At 38.6% G+C, this 21,941-nt stretch overlaps 2 protein-coding genes across 2 annotated transcripts in view; both read left to right on the top strand.

Moving 5' to 3' along the window:
• mast1b (microtubule associated serine/threonine kinase 1b) overlaps positions 1–21,033 on the top strand; it is a 47,304-nt gene extending 26,271 nt beyond the window's left edge. The window contains exons 7-27 of the mRNA XM_079617383.1: positions 1,072–1,147; positions 3,047–3,256; positions 4,196–4,297; positions 4,746–4,878; positions 5,033–5,100; positions 5,732–5,808; positions 5,952–6,160; positions 6,494–6,632; positions 6,891–7,023; positions 8,391–8,556; positions 8,928–9,029; positions 10,075–10,197; positions 12,075–12,184; positions 12,266–12,420; positions 13,108–13,337; positions 13,442–13,645; positions 14,359–14,588; positions 15,394–15,516; positions 15,592–15,728; positions 15,819–16,006; positions 16,889–21,033. Of these exons, the coding sequence (XP_079473509.1) occupies positions 1,072–1,147; positions 3,047–3,256; positions 4,196–4,297; positions 4,746–4,878; positions 5,033–5,100; positions 5,732–5,808; positions 5,952–6,160; positions 6,494–6,632; positions 6,891–7,023; positions 8,391–8,556; positions 8,928–9,029; positions 10,075–10,197; positions 12,075–12,184; positions 12,266–12,420; positions 13,108–13,337; positions 13,442–13,645; positions 14,359–14,588; positions 15,394–15,516; positions 15,592–15,728; positions 15,819–16,006; positions 16,889–18,615 (4,642 nt within the window). The 3' untranslated portion in view covers positions 18,616–21,033. The remainder of the gene's footprint in view (positions 1–1,071; positions 1,148–3,046; positions 3,257–4,195; positions 4,298–4,745; positions 4,879–5,032; positions 5,101–5,731; positions 5,809–5,951; positions 6,161–6,493; positions 6,633–6,890; positions 7,024–8,390; positions 8,557–8,927; positions 9,030–10,074; positions 10,198–12,074; positions 12,185–12,265; positions 12,421–13,107; positions 13,338–13,441; positions 13,646–14,358; positions 14,589–15,393; positions 15,517–15,591; positions 15,729–15,818; positions 16,007–16,888) is intronic.
• Positions 21,034–21,895: 862 nt separating this feature from the next.
• The window catches only part of atg4db (autophagy related 4D, cysteine peptidase b), a 95,276-nt gene continuing 95,230 nt past the window's right edge, over positions 21,896–21,941 (top strand). The window contains exon 1 of the mRNA XM_079617609.1: positions 21,896–21,933. The gene's annotated coding sequence lies outside the window, so the exon portion shown is untranslated. The remainder of the gene's footprint in view (positions 21,934–21,941) is intronic.

Genomic DNA, 21,941 nt, shown 5'->3' with positions numbered 1-21,941 from the left:
GATATAATCAAAAATAGAATGTTACAAAAAATTATACTTAAATAATGAAATGCATACATTTTTCACTTTTGTTTTTAAAACGTTTAACTTTTACTTTACTCTTTTACTAACTCTCTCAATTATTTGCTAAAATAATGACAAAACTTAGTTTTAGTAAACTTAATAACAGCAACAACAATAACAATTATTGACAGTGTAACTGTCCTCAAAATCTTTTTAATTTATTTATAGATTATTATTGTAACAGACTTTGTTGGATTGTACATGCATCATGACAGAATCCAACAAAGTCTGTTACAATAATAATGATGTACTGGCGCTAGTTGTAAATGTGTGCAGTGCATGCAATGTATTTTTCCCCTCGGGGCTTGCCGTAGATGCGCACTTGGTACTCGAGTGTCGCGGGGTTTTGGAGTTAGTGATCTGATGTGTGGAATATAATAAAGTGGAGAAGACTTCAAACTGCTATCGTTTATTATTTTCTTATTTCTGTTAGTGTTAGGTGAACCCTATACGAACGCCCGGTTACATTATGAAGATTATTAAAACCATATTAATAAAGTTAAAGTCTATTTTCATCACAGAAGTCTCCCCACCCACGAATTGTCAATGCACGCGAGGTGTCTAGAGATTATGCGCTTGACTCAAACGCTGGCAGACACAGCAGCAGTTGTAGCAGGTATAGCCTATTGATAATAAAATCAGAATTCGCTTGTCATGAATTATTCATTCATTCATTTATGTCACTCGTTTAAGTTATCTAATATGTGTAAAAAACTCGATTGGGGGCCCCCTGGTGGCCACGGGGCCCCAAGTAGCCGCTTAGTTCGCTTATGCCTCGGGCCGGCCCTGAGACACACACACACACACACACTCACACTCACAAAGACACACACACAGACACACACGCAGGCACACACACACACGCACGCACGCACAGACACACACACACACACACTCACAAAGACACACACACAGACACGCACGCAGGCACACACACACACACACTCATGCTTGTGTGTGTTTTTTACAGTAGTTGTGTTTAACACTCTCTCTCTCTCATGTCTTCAGTCCGGGTCGTTCTCACTCCTGCTATGACAATGAGATCATCATGATGAATCATGTTTACAGGGAGCGTTTCCCCAAGGTAAAGCACACACACACACACACACACACACACACACACACACACTGTCTCACACCATCTGTCTACCTTTTTTTCACAGCACCTGTCTACCTTCCCCATTGTCAACTCTTAAAATCTGTGAGCACACCAGCACATATATACACACCCTCTACCTCGGGTGGTGCGCCACAGTGCATTCTGGGATTGGCTTCTCTGTGAAGGATGCGTTCAATGCTGAGATCCAAAATGAGATGATTTTGCATTATTATTAACATAATTTTAGACCCCAGTAACCTCGCATGTGTCTCCTGTAGAGCTTCAGAAAAGATCTCAACAATGTCTCAAGCTGAGCTCGGATTTAAGAGATTTTTTCTGCAAAAGTCAGAGATCTCAATATGAACTCAAACATTGAGTTGCTCTTCACATTAATTTTACAGCTCTGTACTCTCACTGGATGATGACGAGTGTCTCATTTAGGGTTTTTTGTTTGTTCAGCTTTATTGTTAGCAGGAGAAACATGTGAGATATAGTTCACTGTAAAAAATAAAACATAGATTTCATTTATATTTAATTAATTAAAATGAGGCAACAGATTACAAGCAATATTATTAATTCAATTTTACAAATTAGAATTGAGTAATAATTAATCAAATTAATTCCTTAAATGTTGTTAACTCATCAGCAGAGTGTCTCAGTGCTGACCTCGTCATGTGAAGCTCTTTCCTAACATTAGCCGTCTTAGAGGAGACTGCATCGATTCTCACTTAGACAACATGCCGCTGTGTGTGTGTGTGTGTGTGTGTGAGAGACTTAAACTGGTGTCTGGTGCCTGTCTCTTAGTTTGCTGTAAGACAAACACATTTATATAGTCAGGTTAACTGAGGACGCCTGAAGAGACAGATGAAAAAAAAACAAAAAAAATCTTGTTCTACGCAACTATACATCTATGATATATTAAAATACTATTTATTATATATTATATAATATATAACATATTTGTGTATGTATGTATATATATATATATATATATATATATATATATATATATATATATATATATATATATATATATATATATATATATATAATAAATAAATTGTAATAATAAATTAAATATAATTTAAGATTTAATAAATTAAATAAATTATATATTAAATACAAAAATAAATTGTAAGAATAATATTTTCTAGAATATGTATTAAGTCATTTGGTAATTAATACATAATATATTAGTAATATTATCAATAATTTATATATATTTAGCATTTCCATTTTGTAAAATATTGAACTATTGTGTAATTAATAATGTAATATTAACATTACTACTAAAACATTACTAGATCATTTATTTATTATAACATACTTAATATTACTTTTATTTATTATTCTTTCATATATGAATATATATTATTATTATTATTATTAGTGCTGGGCAACGATTAATCGCATCCAAAATAAAAGTTTGTGTTTACATAATATATGTGTGTGTGTGTTGTGTATAATTATTTTGTATATAAATACACACATTTGCATGTATATAATTAAGACATATTTGCATGTATATATATATATATATATATATATATATATTTATATATAATTTATATATATATATATATATATTTATATATAATTTATATATATATAAATATAAATATTTTATGTATAAATAACACATTTTTCTTAAACATTTTCTTCTATATACATATGCATTTGTGTTTATTTATACAAAATAATTTTACACAATACACACACACATATTATGTAAACACAAACTTTTATTTTGGATGCGATTAATACGTTGTCCAGCACTAATAATAATTATATAATACTAATTACCGGTACAATTATTATTATTTCTAGAATCTGCCTGTCTGTATCTTTATCCTCATAACTGATCCCTGTGTGTGTTCCCGCCAGGCCACGGCTCAGATGGAGGGCCGGTTGTGTGACTTCATCCACACATATTGTCCCGAGAGCGTTCTCCCGCTGGCCGACGGGGTCCTGAGCTTCATCCACCACCAGATCATCGAGCTGTCCAGAGACTGCCTGACCAAATCTGGAGAAGGCCTCATCACGTCCGTCTACTTCTTTGAGCTGCAGGAGAACCTGGAGAAGCTCCTGGACGACGTGAGTTCACCGCATCACAGAGCGGCTCTCCACTGAAATACGTGAAGAAACTATGATATATTATTTAGATGTGAAGTTTTAATGCATCATAGTAGCATTTGTTTTTCTGCTTTTAATTAATACTGATTCTCCATTGGCCGAGGCCATGTGGTGATAAAAAAGTATTTTATAAATATTCTAGAAATAATAATAATGTTTTAATAATATTATAATTATTACATTATTTTGTAATATATATATAAATATATTTTTAGAATATTTATGTATTAATACATATTTTAATAATAATACTAATAACTAATAATAGTACTTTTAATAATCATATTATTATTACTATTATTATTCTTATTTAAAAATATGAACTATAATGTATTTATAATGTATTTGTTGCCACATGACCAGGGCCAATGCAATTTCTGTATTATATTATATTATATTATATTATATTATATTATATTATATTATATTATATTATATTATATTACCGGTATATTATATTAATTACTAGTATTTTGTAATAAATTAATAGTCTAGAAATAATAATATAATTTATTATAACATAATATAATTTATAAAACTAAATATATTTATTAATATTATTATGCATGCAATATATTTTTTTTTTCTAGATTAGATCATATTAATTAATAATAATGAATAATATTAAATGTATGTATAATGTATTTATAATGTATTTATTGCCACATAACCAGGGCCAATTACATTTTTGTATATATTATATTTTATTAATTTATATTTTAATATACAGTATTACGAGTATTTTGTAATAAATAAATAATACTAAAATATAATATCACACATATTTTGTAATAAATAATCTAGAAATAAATATATTTTGCATGCATAATAATAAGAATAAATATATTAATGTAATAAATCAGTGTTATCAGCTTCCATGCATCTATCTGTGTCTCTCAGGCGTACAAGCGGTCAGAGAGTTCAGAGTTGACCTTCGTCACTGAGTTGGTGAAGAAGCTCCTCTTCATCATCGCTCGACCTGCACGACTGTTGGAGTGTTTGGTGAGAAAATGTTGTTGTGTTTTTTCTTCTTCTTGTTCTTTCATCCATGGAAGTCTCAGATAATCATCAGATAACATGATGCTCCAAACCCCTCTGGACTGCAATAACACAAGCCTGACCGTAAAACTCCAGAACAAAGTATTCTGAGCCAGAGCGAGTTGCATTAGCATTTAGATTGAAGCAGCGTGTTATCGTTGACCTTCTGTGATTCAGTCATTTGAAATGTTTCTGTGCTGCTCCAGGATTAAACCACATAAACGAATTATTATCCCCATTAAACCGAGAAGCTCACAAAATGAGTTTTGGTGAATATGTACTTCAGCAAATTACAAATGTTCAGTTTAATTCGCTACAAAAACGGAACCATATAATTCCGGACCGCATAGCAAGATTCTAAGATCACCGTAGTAACCGATAGCACCAGTGATTGATGTGTGTGTGTGTGCAGGAGTTTAACCCTGAGGAGTTTTATCATCTGCTGGAAGCGGCTGAAGATCACGCTAAAGAAGGACACCTGATGAAGACTGACATCCCGCGCTACATCATCAGCCAGCTGGGCCTGACACGAGACCCTCTGGAGGGTGAGACACACACACACACACACACACACACACACACACACACACACACACACACACACACACACACGCGCACACACACACACACACACACACACTCACTGATTTCATTATAGAGGAACTGTGTGTGCTGACCGTAGTGACGTGTGTGTTTCAGAGATGGTCAGTCGAGAGCACTACGACAGCGAGGGTCCCGTCACACCGGAGACGGACGATTCTGCAGAGGTCTGAACACACACACACACACACACACACACACACACACACACACACACACACGTGAAGTTTGTGGAGCTCTTCACAGAAATGTATTGAAATTCAGCGTATATAGGCTACTACTATTCGCACAGTTTTTTCTTTCCTTTTGTTAATCTGTATTTAAGTGTATTATATTTCACGTAAATGTATTCCTGTGTGTGTATATATATATATATATATATATATATATTGTTTTAATTTTGATGATTATGGCGTACAGCTTATGAAAACCCCAAATTCAAAATTAGAATATTGTGAAAAGGTTTTCATAAGCTGTAAGCCATAATCATCAAAATTATAACAAATAAAGGCATGAAATATCTCACTTTGCATGTAATGAGTCGATATAATATATTAGTTTCACCTTTTAAGTTGAATTGCTGAAATAAATGAACTTTTGCACCATATTCTAATTTTTCGAGTTACACCTGTGTGTATATATATGGTATATATATATTAGATAGAACCCCCAAAATAAAATTCTGGCTACGCCACTGTCACACACACAGCCCCAAGAAACTGTCAGTAAAGCATCTGTTAAAAGAGGATAATGACGTCCTGTGCAAATGAGTATTGAGGGGATTTTTCTGTTTTCCAGGGAAAAATGAAACCCATGAAGCCACCTGGAGAGGCTGATTTCCAGACCATCAAACTGATCAGCAATGGAGCCTACGGGTAAACCAGCTCTCACACACACACACACACACACACACACACACACACACACACACACACACACACACACACACACACGCACACACACACGCACACACACACACACACACACACAGTGACAGAAGTGTCTGTGTGTTTTCCAGCGCCGTGTATCTGGTCCGTCACCTGGAGACCCGGCAGCGCTTCGCTATGAAGAAGATCAACAAACAGAACCTGATTCTGAGGAACCAGATCCAGCAGGCGTTCGTGGAGCGAGACATCCTGACCTTCGCAGAGAACCCGTTCGTGGTCAGCATGTTCTGCTCCTTCGAGACCAGACGACACCTGTGTATGGTCATGGAGTACGTGGAGGGTGAGACACACACGCAGTTTAATCGCTCTTTCACAGCTCACGAGACCTTATTGAGACCGCTTCAGTATCAGCTCTCAGATGCTTCTCATATAAAATGTAGGGCGGGGCTTGTTTTGTCCGTGAGGAATTGATTGGATGGTTGTGGTTTGCTATTGGCTGATCTCATGTGAGTGACAGGTTGCCCCGCCCACATCATCAGAGAAGATAATAGATGTTGTGAAGGAGTTATTTTGATTAAGGAGAAACATCTGAGACGCAGGAGACTTCTGTCTTATGACACACAACTGAATGTTAAAAAGATTGCATCTGTGTTTTGTGTTTCCCGCGGCTCAGGAGGCGACTGTGCTACACTCCTGAAGAATATTGGAGCGCTGCCCGTGGAAATGGCACGCATGTACTTCGCTGAAACCGTCCTGGCGCTCGAGTACATTCACAACTATGGAATCGTGCACCGCGACCTCAAACCTGACAAGTAAGACGCCTCCTAGTGGACGATTGTATTTTATGATGACAGCGTGACATTTACTAAATCAATTAAACGATTGCTGGGATTAATTTGCCTTCTGCTGGGCGGTGACAGACACTTCCTGTGTGAGATTAATGAAAATCATTTCATTTGGACAGATTGTGTTATATAATTAAACACGTGTCAGAACTGCCGCTCAGCTTGACAGTGTGTGTTTGTGTTGCTGTATCACATGACCTCTGTCTGTCTGTCTCTCTCCGTCAGTCTGCTCATCACGTCCATGGGACACATTAAACTCACTGATTTCGGTTTGTCAAAAATGGGTCTCATGAGTCTCACCACAAACCTGTACGAGGGACACATCGAGAAGGACACCAGGGAGTTCTTGGATAAACAGGTATGAGAAAATACTGTCTTTTAAAATAATGAAATATTGTATTAGAAGACAGGGACTAAAAGCCACAAAATGGCCATTTTTTATTATTCATGAAATCTTTACATTTTTATATATTATATTCTGTCTGTTTAAGTGTAGGTAATAATTAATGCTAGTGTCACAAGTTGCCAATATTGCTTATGATGCTAAAACATGCTAAAAATATTTTCAAATACCAACATGCTAAAAATGATTTTAAACGCCAACATTATACATTTTTTTCCAAATACCACATTCTAAAAAATAATTTCAAACACCAACATTCTAAAAATACTTTCAAATGCAAACATGCTAAAAATAATTGCAAACGCCAACATGCTACAAATAATTTCAAACACCAACATGCTAAAAATGATTTTAAACGCCAACATTATAATTTTTTTTCCAAATACCACATTCTAAAAAATAATTTCAAACGCCAACATTCTAAAAAATACTTTCAAACGCCAACATTCTAAAAATATTTAGAAATACCAACATGCTAAAAAAAATTAAAACACCAACATTCTAAAAATTGTTTCAAATACCAACATGCTAAAAATATTTCAAAATACCAACATGCTAAAAATAATTCCAAATACCAATATTCTAAAAAATAATTCCAAACACCAACATGCTAAAAATGATTCCAAACACCTAAGAACGGCATAGCAATGGTGGAGAGTTTTGTATTCATTAACACCACTTTAAATTTTTTCAGAAAATATATGCAAGTGTAGTTGGTTAATAACTAATATTTCCTTGTCCATATGACCTGGCTTTACTTTAGTAGCATTTGCACTTGTCTCCAATTAATTATAATTTTGATGAACTATATTATGAATACATTTATTTAAACACAACAAATGTAATTAATGTAGCACAATTGTCAAGTCAAGTCAAGTCAAGTCAAGTCAAGCTTTATTAAGATCCCTTTTGGGCAATTTGGTTGCAAGCACAGGTAAACAGACAAAGAAACTGACACATACAATACATTATGGTAATAAATAACACGTATTACAAAAAATAAAAAATAAAAAATAAAAAACCTTAAAAATACCTATTAAGACTTATTTAATAGTCTAATTGCACTCGGAACAAAAGAGTATTTGTATCGATTATTTTTAATCTTTGGTAATCTATAGCGACGACCTGAGGGCAACATAGAAAACTCTGGGTATAGAAAGTGTCCACTGTCTGAAATTACAGAATGGACTCGACTCAAAACATTTCTGTTAAACAGATCTGTCAAGCTTCTTTGCTCTTTACCTATAATCTTAAATTGTGAACTCAAGTTCATGAAGTGTCAGTGCTGAAGTCATGCTCAGAGGCTTGACCTTTGACCCCAGGTCTGCGGCACCCCGGAGTACATCGCCCCGGAGGTGATCCTGCGGCAGGGCTACGGGAAGCCGGTGGACTGGTGGGCCATGGGCATCATCCTCTACGAGTTCCTGGTGGGCTGCGTGCCCTTCTTCGGCGACACACCCGAGGAGCTGTTCGGTCAGGTGATCTCAGGTAAAGGCGTCACAACGTCACATATTTAACACAGTGAAACTTTCTCATTTTACAGTAAAAAAAAAAGCAAAGGATGTATACAATGCACACAATGTAAAATATCTATAATGAAAATATAGATATAGAAGCAAACAATAGAAATAGTCCCATTTAACATTCAAACTTTACCAGGAAATTCCCAAAACGCACAAAATAGTCACAAAAGCAAACAAATAGTCAGATTTTAAATACATATTTGTTTTTGTTTTAAGGATGTTTCAATATTTTTACTAGAAAATAAGACAAAATACTGTGTGTGTGTGTGTGTGTGTGTGTGTGTGTGTGTGTGTGTGTGTGTGTGTGTGTGTGTGTGTGTGTGTGTGTGTGTGTAGATTATATCGTGTGGCCTGATGAGGACGACGCTCTCCCGGCTGACGCGCAGCACCTGATCTCGTCTCTACTGCAGACCAGCCCTCTGCTCAGACTGGGCACAGGTGACCTCACACACCTGCAGTCATGTGACCCTCTGTCACTGAACACATGCTGATGCACTCTTAACTGCTGACATTGATTAACACTCTTCATTTGGGCTCTAAATGTGGTTGTATGAACCGTGTTTGAAGCATTTTTAGCATCGTGTAAATAATGAAAATTAAATACGAATATTTATTTCCCTGAGGATAGTTTAAAACTTCAAACCACAGTCCATTTGTGCACAATAAAACAGATAAAAAGGTCCCATAGACTTACACTAAAGGAAGGATTCGAGGTCTGAATACCATGGCAACAACATAACAACCCCCAGAATTGCCCAGCAACACCCTAGCAACCACCCAGAACTCCTTAGAAACAACCTAGCTACCATGTAGTAGCACATTTAAAACCAATCAGAACTGCCTACACATAGTATACACTAAAACACCCTAGCAACCACTCTGAACACCTTATAAACCACCTAGCAACCACTCAGTAGCACCTGATAACAACCTCATAACAACCCCATAAAATTCACTTAAAGCTCCATGGTAACCACATAGCAACACCTTAGCAACCACTTACCCACCCATAGCCAGTTTAAAACCAACCAGAGCCGCCTAACAACAGTATGCCTAGCAAACACATAGCAGCAAGTTTAAAACCACTCAGCATCACCTTACAACCTCGTATTATTCACCAAAACACATAGTAGCAAGTTTAAAATCACTAATCTAACAACCCCATAGTATGCACTAAAACACCCTAGTAACCACCTAGCAACCTCTCAGAACAACTTAGAAACCACCTTGCAAAACCACTCAGAATCACCTAATAACCCAATAGAATGCACTAAAAACGCCTTAGTAACCACCTAACAACGGCCTAGCAAGCACTCAGACCATTCTAGCAACAACACAATGTCTAAATAAAATATGAATATCTATTTTCGATGATTGCTATAATTTGATTGTTTGTGAAGCGTTGGCCACCTGTCGTGGTTGCCTGCTGTGGTCGAGTCAGACGCTCTGCTCACGCTGAATGGAGGGGTGTGTCTGTGCGCAGGTGGAGCGTTCGAGGTGAAGCAGCATTCGTTCTTCTGTGATCTGGACTGGAGCGGCCTGCTCCGACAGAAGGCCGAGTTCATCCCGCATCTGGAGTCGGAGGAGGACACCAGCTACTTCGACAGTGAGTGACGGACGGGTGGATTGTGTGTGTTTATGCTGGTGTCTGTTATATGTCAAGCGAAATCAAAGAACGAACTGCTGAGGCGTCATTTCGAACACAATCAGGCCAAATCAAAGTTCGTTTGGAGTTAATTTCGGGAGTTTGAAACAGCTTGCCAATGTGAAATTTCCGGAAAAGTTCACTCTGGCTAGTAAACGCCTCCAAACTCCCATTGGTCAGTGGTGATGATGTAATAGGTGGGTGTGGCTCTGAGGCTCCGCCTTCTTTGATGTGGACATTTTCTCCAGTTAATTTCTCCTGTTGAGTCCGTAGAGGTCAGACTACCGCGAGTGAAAACATGAACACACTGGAGAGGGGTTTTTTTGTTGTAGAAAATGAATATGTAATTCTAATGGAAAGCGACACTGACATGGTTTTTCATGTTTAATACCGTAAAGCTGCTTGCTTTAAGGCGAGACACGGCAGGCAAAAACATTGTTTTTTTTTCACTGGTCAATTTTGAGATTTTGGGCTATTTGTCTTCAATATCATGTCTTCTTTCAGACCTGTGGTGAAAAAAAGTCCAAAATACACATTTAGGTCTTTATTTTCTACACTTTGTCTATTTGCGTCTGTAGATTTCTCCGAAATTCAACAAAAGTTGGCGTTGTAAATCAACGCGCTGCTCCGCGATCTCTCTTTGCTTCCTTTAATCTCTCACATCGCTGGAAAGCTCTTTCTCTCCTGTACAATGCTGTCGGATCCAAATATGGTCATTTCCTTTTTATCAGCAACCAATCGTGAAAGTACAATGGGCATTTAACTCTAAAAGCGAAATCTCATTGGCTGATGTCAATTTCCTGACAACCTGATTCGTTCAGATGCATCACGTGACACGCTCTGACATTTAGATGTGTGTTTTTGTCTGTTTTTCTGCTCAGTTGAAGGCCATAAATGCTGTGTTTATACGTTTTGATGTGATTTAGGTGGTTTGTATTGTTGTTGCTAATGATTTGATGAGATATTGTGTCTGTAAATAGTTGTTTCCACTAAAAAAGTTTGAATTTTTACATTACAAATCTTTAAATGCCTTTTTCTCAAAATGAGTTTTTTGTCATTCTCCAGTAGAAACATCTCAGCCTATGTAGCACCTATGTACACCAAACTTTCCAGTTATACACTTAGCAGTATTCTGAAGATATGTTCAGAGGGATTTGTTAATAAATCATTCCTGGCCTGATTTATGGGACATTTTAATTAAAAAAATATGGCAAAAATCGATTTTTTAAGGCTATGGACAGTATATTTTGATTTCCAAGGTAATGAAAGCATATATCCTGAAATCCCTCTGAACATCTTTTTTCATCTTGTGTGTAAACAAAATGAAAAAATTATTTTGCACCTGGCTTTATCATGTTCAGATCTATCTACCGAAAATATATGCAAAATTGCGCATATTTAATGAGATAGTGCCTAATTTGCATAATTAAACATACAAATTTCAAAAACTTGTAATACATTTTTTTTATGAACTTGTGTAAGTAATCAACTGAGGAAGTTTCATAGTGATATTTATTATTTTAACATTTTATCCTATTCACCTGTAGTGTCTCGCCTTAAAGCAATCTATTGTATAAAGAGCTACATGTAAATAAACACAATTTGACTGGAGTGCTGAATTGTAGATCTGGTGCAAACATCTCTATGATCAGATCAGATGCTTTCTTAACTGCTGTTGTCTCACTGCTATCATTTTTATTTATGTTTATTTTGTTATTGAGAGGAAAGCTCGCAGCACATATTTACTTACTTCTTTTTACTCCTAAACAAAGAATGAAAAAGAACTTATATCGGGGCCTTCAGTGTGCATTCGTGAGTAACTGATCTGTCCGTTTCAGCGCGATCCGAGCGATATCATCACGTTCACTCGTACGATGAGGACGACACCAATGACGACGAGCCAGTGGAGATTCACCACTTCTCCTCATGCTCTCCACGCTTCAGCAAGGTTTGACCTCTCTCATCAGATACTGAGGATTATGGGTAATGTAGTCTGTCCCAGGACTCATGTAATCTGTCTGAATCACAGGTGTACAGCAGCATGGAGCAACTGTCCCAGCTGGAGCACAAACCTGTGGTGACCCGCCGAGAGCCCAAAGCTCACAGAGAAGATCGCGGGAAGAGAGAGAGTCTGGGCAGCCTGACCCTCCGGGACAAGACCTGGAGGACCGGATCCCCTGAGATGTAAGAGCAACAACAAAACAACCTCCCAGAGTATCCCAGCAGCCACTCTGAACACCTTAGAAACCACATAGTAGCACATTTAAAACCACCCAGAACTGCCGGACTCCTGCTTAGCATGCACTAAAAACACACTAGCAATGCCATTGAGAGCACTATCTATCAGCCTTATAATGCACTTTCAACTACTAATTAAACATTGATGGTTAAAACCACCTAGCATCCACATAGTAGCAACAATTAAAAATTACTCATCTAACAACTCCATAGTATGCAATAAATCACCCTAGTATCCACCTAGCAACACCCCAGCAACCACTCAGAACAAATTAGAAACCACCTAGCAAGTTTAAAACCCACTCAGAATCACCTAATAACCCCATAGTATGCACTAAAACACCCTAGTAACCACCTAGCAACACCTTAGCAACCACTCAGAACACCTTAGAAGCCACATTGCATCCACATAGTAGCAAGTTTAAAATAACTTATCCAACAACCCCATAGCATGTACTAAAACACCCTACTATTCACCTAGCAACGCCCTAGCAACCACTCAGAATAAATTAGAAACCACCAAGCAACCACCTAGCAAGTTTAAAACCACTTAGAGAGTCCTAACAACCCCATAGCATGAGGTTATTAGGCCGTGGTTCTAAAACCACTGATGGTCCTCCTTTCTCTGTGTAGGAAGCGTTTGTCGTGTTCGGAGTCGTCCTTCACAGAATCAGACTCCAGTCCTCCCGGAGCTCGCCGCCGCTTCTCAGCGCTGATGGACACGCACCGCTTCGCTTCTCCACTAGAGGGAGACGGTGAGGTGCACACGCGCCAGCCAGCGATCAAAGTCAGGGGTACGTCACTAGAGGGCGCCAGCGTGCCCGTCAGCTCCGGACTGCTGGAGTCGGTGGGACATCCGGGAGGTGATTTGGCTTTCAAATAAAAGAGAATCATTTCATACATTTATACTGTTGTGTTCCTGGGTGCCAGGCACTCTAAAATTCATATTTTTCTTCCTGTTTCTCAGATAAACTTCTGCGGCCTGCCGATGCCGCCGTGCCTCTGCACATCCCCGACTCGTTTGGGCCTCGAGTCGGAGGTGACCTTGTGTTGCGAAGAGCTCGACATCATCAGATTCCGACCGACAGTGGGAAAAGCACCGCGACTCGCTCCGGCACCAAAGTCATAAAGTCGGCCTCTACCACGGCCCTGTCTGTCATCATACCTGCAGGTGAGACATCATTCCAGACTCTGTTTTATTATGATCAGAAGCATCAACATCCAATATAACAGCACTTCAACATTTTTATTTAAGTATTATTATTTTGATGTACATGACATCATGTTTTTTAATGTTTAATTATATAAATAAAATACTTTTAATTAATAATGGTTAATAATTATTAATAAAAAAATATATATATTAAAAGCTTATGTTTCATGAATAAGGCCCTATAAGTGTATTTTAAGTTTTAAAAGGTCAATAACCTTCGAAATCACAACACCACATTTTTTTTTGTGCGAAACTACACCTATAAATGTCAAAAACCAATCAAATATGTTGATAAATTAAATAAAGTACTATTAAAGTAAAAAAAAAAAAAAAAGTGTAATATTTTCTATATGCTTTTATACAAAAGTCTAATTATTATAATAATTAGCCTTTTTGTTGGCCTCTTTTATGAAACATGCTCATTTCTGTATAAATCCATTCATAAAAACATTCTTATGTGTATTTTTCCATGTAAGTTCTGTGTAAAAAATACAGAAATTAGCATGAAACTTTTCTACAAACTACAAATCTACAACATTTTTCACAACACTAAATTTTTTGTAAACTTTTCTAGTCAGGTTTTGCATTATTTTCAATATATATGGCGTTTACATGGAGATGAGCTTTTTTTTTTAATATTAAGATGTTTGGTTTTATTTTTCCTCCCGTAGTTGAGCAGCACGGCACGTCTCCATTGGCCAGTCCCATGTCTCCTCGCTCCATCTCGTCCAATCCCTCATCTCGTGACTCGTCTCCTAGTCGCGACTACTCGCCTACGGTCAACGTCCTGCGCTCGCCGATCACCATCCATCGCTCTGGGAAGAAGTACGGCTTCACGCTGCGTGCCATCAGAGTCTACATGGGCGACAGTCACGTGTACAGCGTGCATCACATGGTCTGGGTACGAACGCATTCTGAGACGTCCTACTGAATTTATAGCTGAGGAATGTGTTGTATGTGATGATCAATGTTGGGGTAACTCATTACAAGTGAGTTACGTAATCAGATTACTTTTTCAAGTAGCTAGTAAAGTAACGCATTACTTTTTCAATTTACAACAAAATATCTAAGTTATTTTTTCACATTTATTGACTGACAGCTCTCCTGTCCCCATGTTGAGAGAAATAAAGTGTGTGTGAACATGATGCTTATTGTAGTTCTAGACTAAATGTGAACATGGATTTACTCATCTCGCGTGCGGGAAATCATGCAGAATTCCTCAAAATGAATAAAAACAGTGAAATGCAATCTCAGAATTTTATGCAAAACATTTATAAATGCATTTAATCTCACTTTATTAACCAATGTTTTTGCTGCTGACCTTCAATGATCTAATTCAACCATTCTAATAAGCAAAAATTACTTAGAAAAAAGGGTCTTGAACTTCCTTCTCCTGTGTCCTATTGTTTGTTTCTGTTGTACACGCGTAAATATGCATTTCCTTCAGCCTGAGGCTTGTTCATTTCACTTTTGGTGTGACAGGGCCTTAACATTTGCCAAATATATAACTTTTTTGTTTTTATTAAAAAACAAACAACAAGCCCAGCAAGCAACGTAAAAGTAATGTAACGGGATTACTTTTCATAAAAACTAACTAAGTAGCGCATCTACTTTTTTGGGGAGTAATGCAATATTGTAATGCATTACTTTTAAAAGTAATTTTCCCCACAGTGGTGATGATTGACATTGCTTTCTTCCAATCACAGCATGTAGAGTGTGGCGGGCCGGCCCAGGAGGCGGGGCTTTGTGCCGGTGACCTCATTACCCATGTGAACGGGGAGTCTGTGCACGGATTGGTCCACACAGAGGTGGTGGAGCTCATTCTGAAGGTACGGACATTACACGAACATTGCTTTCTAGAGATAATACTCAATAACTTTAACATGGTGCTTTTGTAATTTCAGAGTGGCAGCAAAGTAACAGTGACGACTACTCCTTTCGAAAACACATCCATAAAGATCGGGCCGGCCAGGAAGCTGAGCTACAAAGCCAAGATGGCCAGACGCAACAAGAAGTCGGTTCCAAAAGATGGACAAGAGAGGTTAGAAAGAGAAAATGCCTTTGCATAAAATGCACACCTCATTTACATAATCGCTTTACTTAGTTTGTCTCTCTCTCTCTCTGTCGGCAGTAAGAAGCGCAGCTCTCTCTTTCGTAAGATCACGAAACAGTCAAACCTGCTTCACACCAGTCGTAGTCTGTCCTCTCTGAATCGCTCGCTGTCGTCTGGAGACAGTCTGCCGGGATCTCCGACACACAACCTGTCTGCTCGCTCGCCCACTCAGACGTACCGCTCTCCTCCAGACTCCGCCCACCTCGGTCAGAGCTCCTCCCACTGCTGTATGAAGTGAAATCTAATTGGCTGAATCTGTGATGGCATTTATACTTGTTTTATTCAGTCAAAATTAGTGTTTCTAGACCCGGGGTTTCCAACCAAGGGGACACAAACCCCTGGGGCTTCATTACATTGTACAAATGTATTAGTAGTAGTAGTGGCAGTAGTATGTACATTTATTATAAGCATTATTTATCAAATATTATTTATTTGCATTGTAATACTTTTACTAGTTTAGCTTGACTGATTGAGTTTATGCACACTTGTTTATACACTTTGCATGCATTCTTACATTACAGTAATACAAGTAGTACACAAGGGGGCGCTACAGTTACACTTTAATGTTTGTAATTGGGTGTTTTTTTATTCAGGAACCTTGCTTTAAACATGTTGACTGTGAAAGACTGTTGTTTGTTATAGCTCCCCTTGCAACAGTGCTGAGAATGCAAAGCATACATGAAAATCCCCCATAGCAGAGTCCAATGTCTCTGAAGATCAAGCTTGAAGCATGAAGCATCTGTGTTGATATACATGCAATATGTGATGCATGACACACAAGAGGGATTTTTGAGTAGCCGAACAATTTTATTATACAGTCTGAACTCCTTTCTGGAAAACAAAATCAGAATTTTGCCATGTATTATTGAATTTTGATTAAACCTTAAAGAATGTACTTGAGTGACATTTGACCTACTGAAGATTATATTTCTGTGGCGTGCGTTGCCTTTTTCATTTTCCGGCAGACATGCTTTGAAATGAACTCAATTAGCCTTTGATATTTAGTGTTTGGGTGTTTTGACTGATCATTGTGTGCCCTTTACATGTTCCTTTGTGGTTCTGACCTGGTTCTGTCCTTGTCGTTTCAGGCACGTCGTCTCAGAGCAGCTCCCCCGCGTCCAGCACGCCAAACTCGCCTGCCACGTCTCAGCACATGCGCCCAAGCTCTCTCTACGGTCTCTCACCCAAACTCCACCGGCAGTACCGTTCGGCTCGCTGCAAATCCGCCGGGAACATTCCTCTGTCCCCGTTAGCTCACACGCCATCCCCAACTTCGTCCTCTCCTCCCCCCATCGCTGGACACACCGTCGGCAGCTCCAACACCACTCAAGCCTTCCCCGCCAAGCTTCATGCATCTCCTCCAATCACGCGACCCCGTCCCAAGAGCGCAGAACCCCCCCGTTCCCCTCTCCTCCAACGGGTGCAGTCTGCCGAGAAGCTGGGCCCGCCCCCTACGCCATCATTCCCGTCCTCCTCATCTTCCGTGTGCTCGGATAGGAAGGGAGGGCTTTGCGTGTCCATGAGGAAGCACGGATTGGAGGTTGTGCATGCCGAATACCGCCGGGAGTCGTTCCACTGCGAACACGCTCTCCAGAGCCTGATGGAGATCGAGGGAGAGAATACGCCTGGGGCTCCGCCCTCTCCACCCGAACAGACTCCAACGCACACGCCCGTCCAGCACACGTTGAGTCCGGCAAGGCATCTCGGAAGGCAGGACTCAATAACTGCTCAAGAGTCTAAACCGAGAAAGCCTGACTCAAGCGAAGCAGTTTTAAGAACCACGTCAAAAAACGATCCATTGGATCCTAAATCAACCCAATTGGCCGAAACACCTCAGAAGGAGAAAGTTGCCTCCAAGTCTGAGTCTTCTCAAGTCTCAGTCGTCTCAATAGTCAAGGAGGGAGCTAGGGATGTGGGAAAGAGCGAATCTCTTAGCGTCACATCCGCAATGGGATGTGGCTCCAAGACCCTAAATTGGACACCAATTGTCCAGAGCTCTGGATCACAGGAACTCAAATCTAAGAGCCTTCAAACCGAGGGTCCTAAAGGGCTGGAGAATGGCAAAACCGAGGGTCCTAAAGGACTGGAGAAGGGCAAAACCGAGGGTCCTAAAGGGCTGGAGAATGGAAAACCCGTGGGTCCTAAAGGGCTGGAGAATGGAAAACCCGAGGGTCCTAAAGGGCTGGAGAATGGAAAACCCGAGGGTCCTAAAGGGCTGGAGAAGGGCAAAACCGAGGGTCCTAAAGGGCTGGAGATTGGCAAAGCCACTGAAAAGGTCCCGGTAAAGGAGAAAACCCCACTGATAGTTGCTCCAGAGGCAAGCAAGTCAGGTAAAATACCTCTAAACGTTGAGGGGACTGTACCTAGTATTGTTGCCGCACCTAACATCAAAGAAGCAATTCCTGTTCAGTCTAAAACCATTGAAGATCGGCTTCAAACCCCATCGGGGTCACCCAGAGCCCCTCAAGAGGAAAGATGGCGGCTGGAAGCGGTCGAGGAGTCCCAAGCCTCTCCGTCTCCAACCGCCAAGTCGCCTTGCACAAGCAAATCCCGTGCCGTATCTCCAGGCGACAGGTCCAGCTTTGTGACGCAGCTCACCAGTGTGGCTAAAACTGTGCTTGGGCCGATGAAGTTGGGCTCTCAGGATGGCGGGAAGGCCAAGGACAGCTCCAAAACCAACGAGGACAAACGAGCCGCCACCTTGGGAAAGTCCGAGGCCTCGTCTGGGAGTCGCCGTGGGCTGACTGGAACTTGGCCCGGTCCTGGATCGTCAAAGCCTGAAAAGGCATCAAAGAGCTCTTCCAAACATTCATAATATTCTAATGGGAATATTCTGTTGGGAACTTTAAAAACGGAATGTGTTCCCAGTATTTGTCCAAATGCAGACTGTTCAAAAGACTCTACAGCCATCAAACCAAGACATAAATGAAAAAAAACAACACACAAAAAAAAACGCAAACAAGTAAAGGTGCTTCTAAATGACCCTTGTCAAATATGTTTGTGCATATGGCGTACGAGTGTATGCACCATCATATGTGGATGTAGAACAAACCAGTATGTCTCTCTAGATGCATGTTACATTGTATATTGTGAATAGAAGAGTCAAAAAATAAGATATGAAAAATGAAATTAAGACCTAATGCTAGTGAACACTGCACATCCAATCATTCCTGCCAGGTCTGTAGAGGGCATGTACTTTCAGTCATCACCATATCATCCAATCAGTTTGTCAGATGTAGAAACGAGAGGTAGTTAAAGTGTTTGTTCACCAAGTGACCGACACTATAGATCCAAACACTCTCATTCTAGTACCTCGGCTATACTGTTAAACTGCAGACAGTAGCGCTATACTAATGCTAGAGGCAACAGACAATGGGAAATGACAAGGACAGAACCGTGTGAATAAGTGCTTGTTTCTGCTGTCTTAATTATATTTGCACTGGAAATGCCCAGCAAAAGTCAACATGAAATCTAAATTGACCATATTTACTTTAGCACTGCATGTTCCTGGTGTTATTGTGCACGATTCATCAGTGCACGGCTTTCCCTTTCAGCTAACATCACCTTGGTCGTGCACAATGTTTAACAGACTTTAGTCAGGGTAGTGCCATATATCATTGTTGACGGGAATGAAAACTACAGTAGGTTGTGAGAAACAGAAGTACAGTGTGTTTAATGGATTGCAATGTTGTTTAACTTGTGTGAAATCAATCCCTGACTAAGGTCTACTGTATAGTCAAATAGCTACTTTGTGGGAAATGCAGCCTTTCTATGTCAATGCAGCAATTTTAAAGCCAGTTTGCGTTATGGCAATAATAGCACATATCTGTAGAAGTATATTTGATGTAGATTATGGAAGTAAAATCAGTTGCAGATGTCGTTTCATGTTGACTTTTATGTGGCTGAACTTAAATGTCTCGGAAAGAAACCAAGAGTCTATATACAGTAGTTAAATTTGCCATGGTTGAGACTGGAGCGAAAACCTCTCAAGGATGGCATTGTTATGAAATGATATTGAGATTATTAGACAAACTCTATGAAGAAAATAGCTCACTATAAGATGTCGTCCTGTTAGATCATATTAATAGGCCAGTAAATGCACTGTGGATTATACACTTGAACTCCTTCAAAGCCTGAATTATCCTTTTAGTATATGCAGAAGAGTTTGTGAAGTATGAGGTGGTCCATGTGTAGATGTGTTTCATTTGAATCCATTCAGGGCTTTTACTTCACTTTTGCTACATATTCGTGATCTTTTATAGGATTTTATTACGTAGTAGGATGACATGTAAACGTCTAGTGGTTTGCGAGAGATGAAATGATACTTTGGCAGTGGCTTTATGTTACATGTGGAATTGATCGAATCTGTTTACACTTTAAATCTCTCACGTTCTTTGGAGACTGTGTGTGTGTGTGTGTGTGTGTGTGTATGTGTGTAGTGAATCTAGCGATGTATTTGGTGCCACGTTAGTGCAATGATGATCCAAATCAGCTGATCCTTGATTGACTGTCTTTTGCCAATATGGGACTTTACACTTTACCCAAATGTTAACCTTTAGAGGGAGAAACAAATGATGGATTGAATGTTGGCTGGTATTAACATGGTCTTTTAGACATTGTACTATGATAATACCATATTTTTAAAATAATATTTCCCTGAATATACATGGATAAGGTAATAATTCAGTACCATAGTGTACAATATATCAGGTACCATCTTTGTACCAGTAACACGACAGTACTTTTTGTGAAGGTAGCATCATTTTTAATATGCTTTAATATTTGGGTAGGGTGTATATGCCTTTATGGCATGTTTTCAGATTGATTTGTGCTGTAAAGTGTGTGTGTGTGTGTGTGTGTAGGATAGACGGTGTCAGTGTTTAGATTCTGTAGAGACAGTTACTCGCGCAAGAGTACAAGCAATGTTACAGAATGCACTTTATTGATTTTTCTCTTTGTATTTATTTATACGTTTATAATTTTATTTGAATGACTTTTGCCCTGTTTGATTATTAAAATGGGAGGTTGTATGTTGCCCTTTGAAACTACGCTGCTTTGCATAAATCTTCCCAACTGTTTTACCTGTGAATTTTTTTGTACATTCACTTCTTATATCATTGCTTATTTACAGTTTTTTTTTTATGATTTCTCACCTCAGGCAATGTTAAAAACTAATGCAATTTAAAAAAAATAATAATAATAAAGTGCAGTAATAATAAAGAAGCCAATCACATATTTGGTTTTGGGTTGTTTTTGTCTTCTTGCATGGGTTTATACATGTTTAAATGATAAATGAGTTAATATTAGTCATTTATAGCAGGAAGGTCATAAAATATGATACCATAACTATAAAATAATTATAAAAATTATAGTTTATTAAAATAAAAACTTCATACATGTATGTAGTGCTGGGTAGTAACTACATGCAATCTGTATTACGTAATCATATTCCAAAAATGTAGTACTTGTAGGCTAATTAGATTATATCACGTTTTAAAATGCTCATAATCAAATTACAGGTAGGCCTACTTTTTATGGCTTACATGATTACATATTGTTCACACAATGAAAGTAAATAATTCATAATTTATTGATTTTCCATCATTCTTCCTCATACACAATCCCATTCAAATCTAAGTGATTAACAAGTTAGGTCAAAAGTATTCAGAAAGCATTCATAATACATTACCTAAAACGAGTAATCTAGATTATGTTACTACAATTCTCGTCATGTAATTTGTAATCAGTAACGGACTACAACAATTTGCAAAGTAATCTGCCCAGCACTGCTATTATGTAATCTAAGTACAGTGTTACATGTCATGTGAACTGCTGAATTTGAACTATTGATTATTTAGCAGTAGTTTGAGTGATTTAACACAAATAAATCCATACAGGTACAAACTCTTACTGTTTACCGTTATCTCAGAACACACATTACAAGTAATAAGGATTAAACCCTATAGTTATAGATAGTCTATGTATTTAGGACATTCCCAGTACTACATAGACACTGAAGTGACCAATCAAAGAGCACTGAAGTACCAGACAGCCAATCAGACGTGAGATACGGGTTTCGTTGCCAAGTGAAGGAAGAGGCAGTGAATCCGAGTGGCGTCGCGGTGTGTTTGTAGTGCGGAA

Source organism: Phoxinus phoxinus (genome assembly GCF_949152265.1).
Source record: "Phoxinus phoxinus genome assembly, chromosome: 1".
NCBI lineage: Eukaryota > Metazoa > Chordata > Actinopteri > Cypriniformes > Leuciscidae > Phoxinus > Phoxinus phoxinus.
This window is presented reverse-complemented; position numbering and strand designations above follow the sequence as displayed.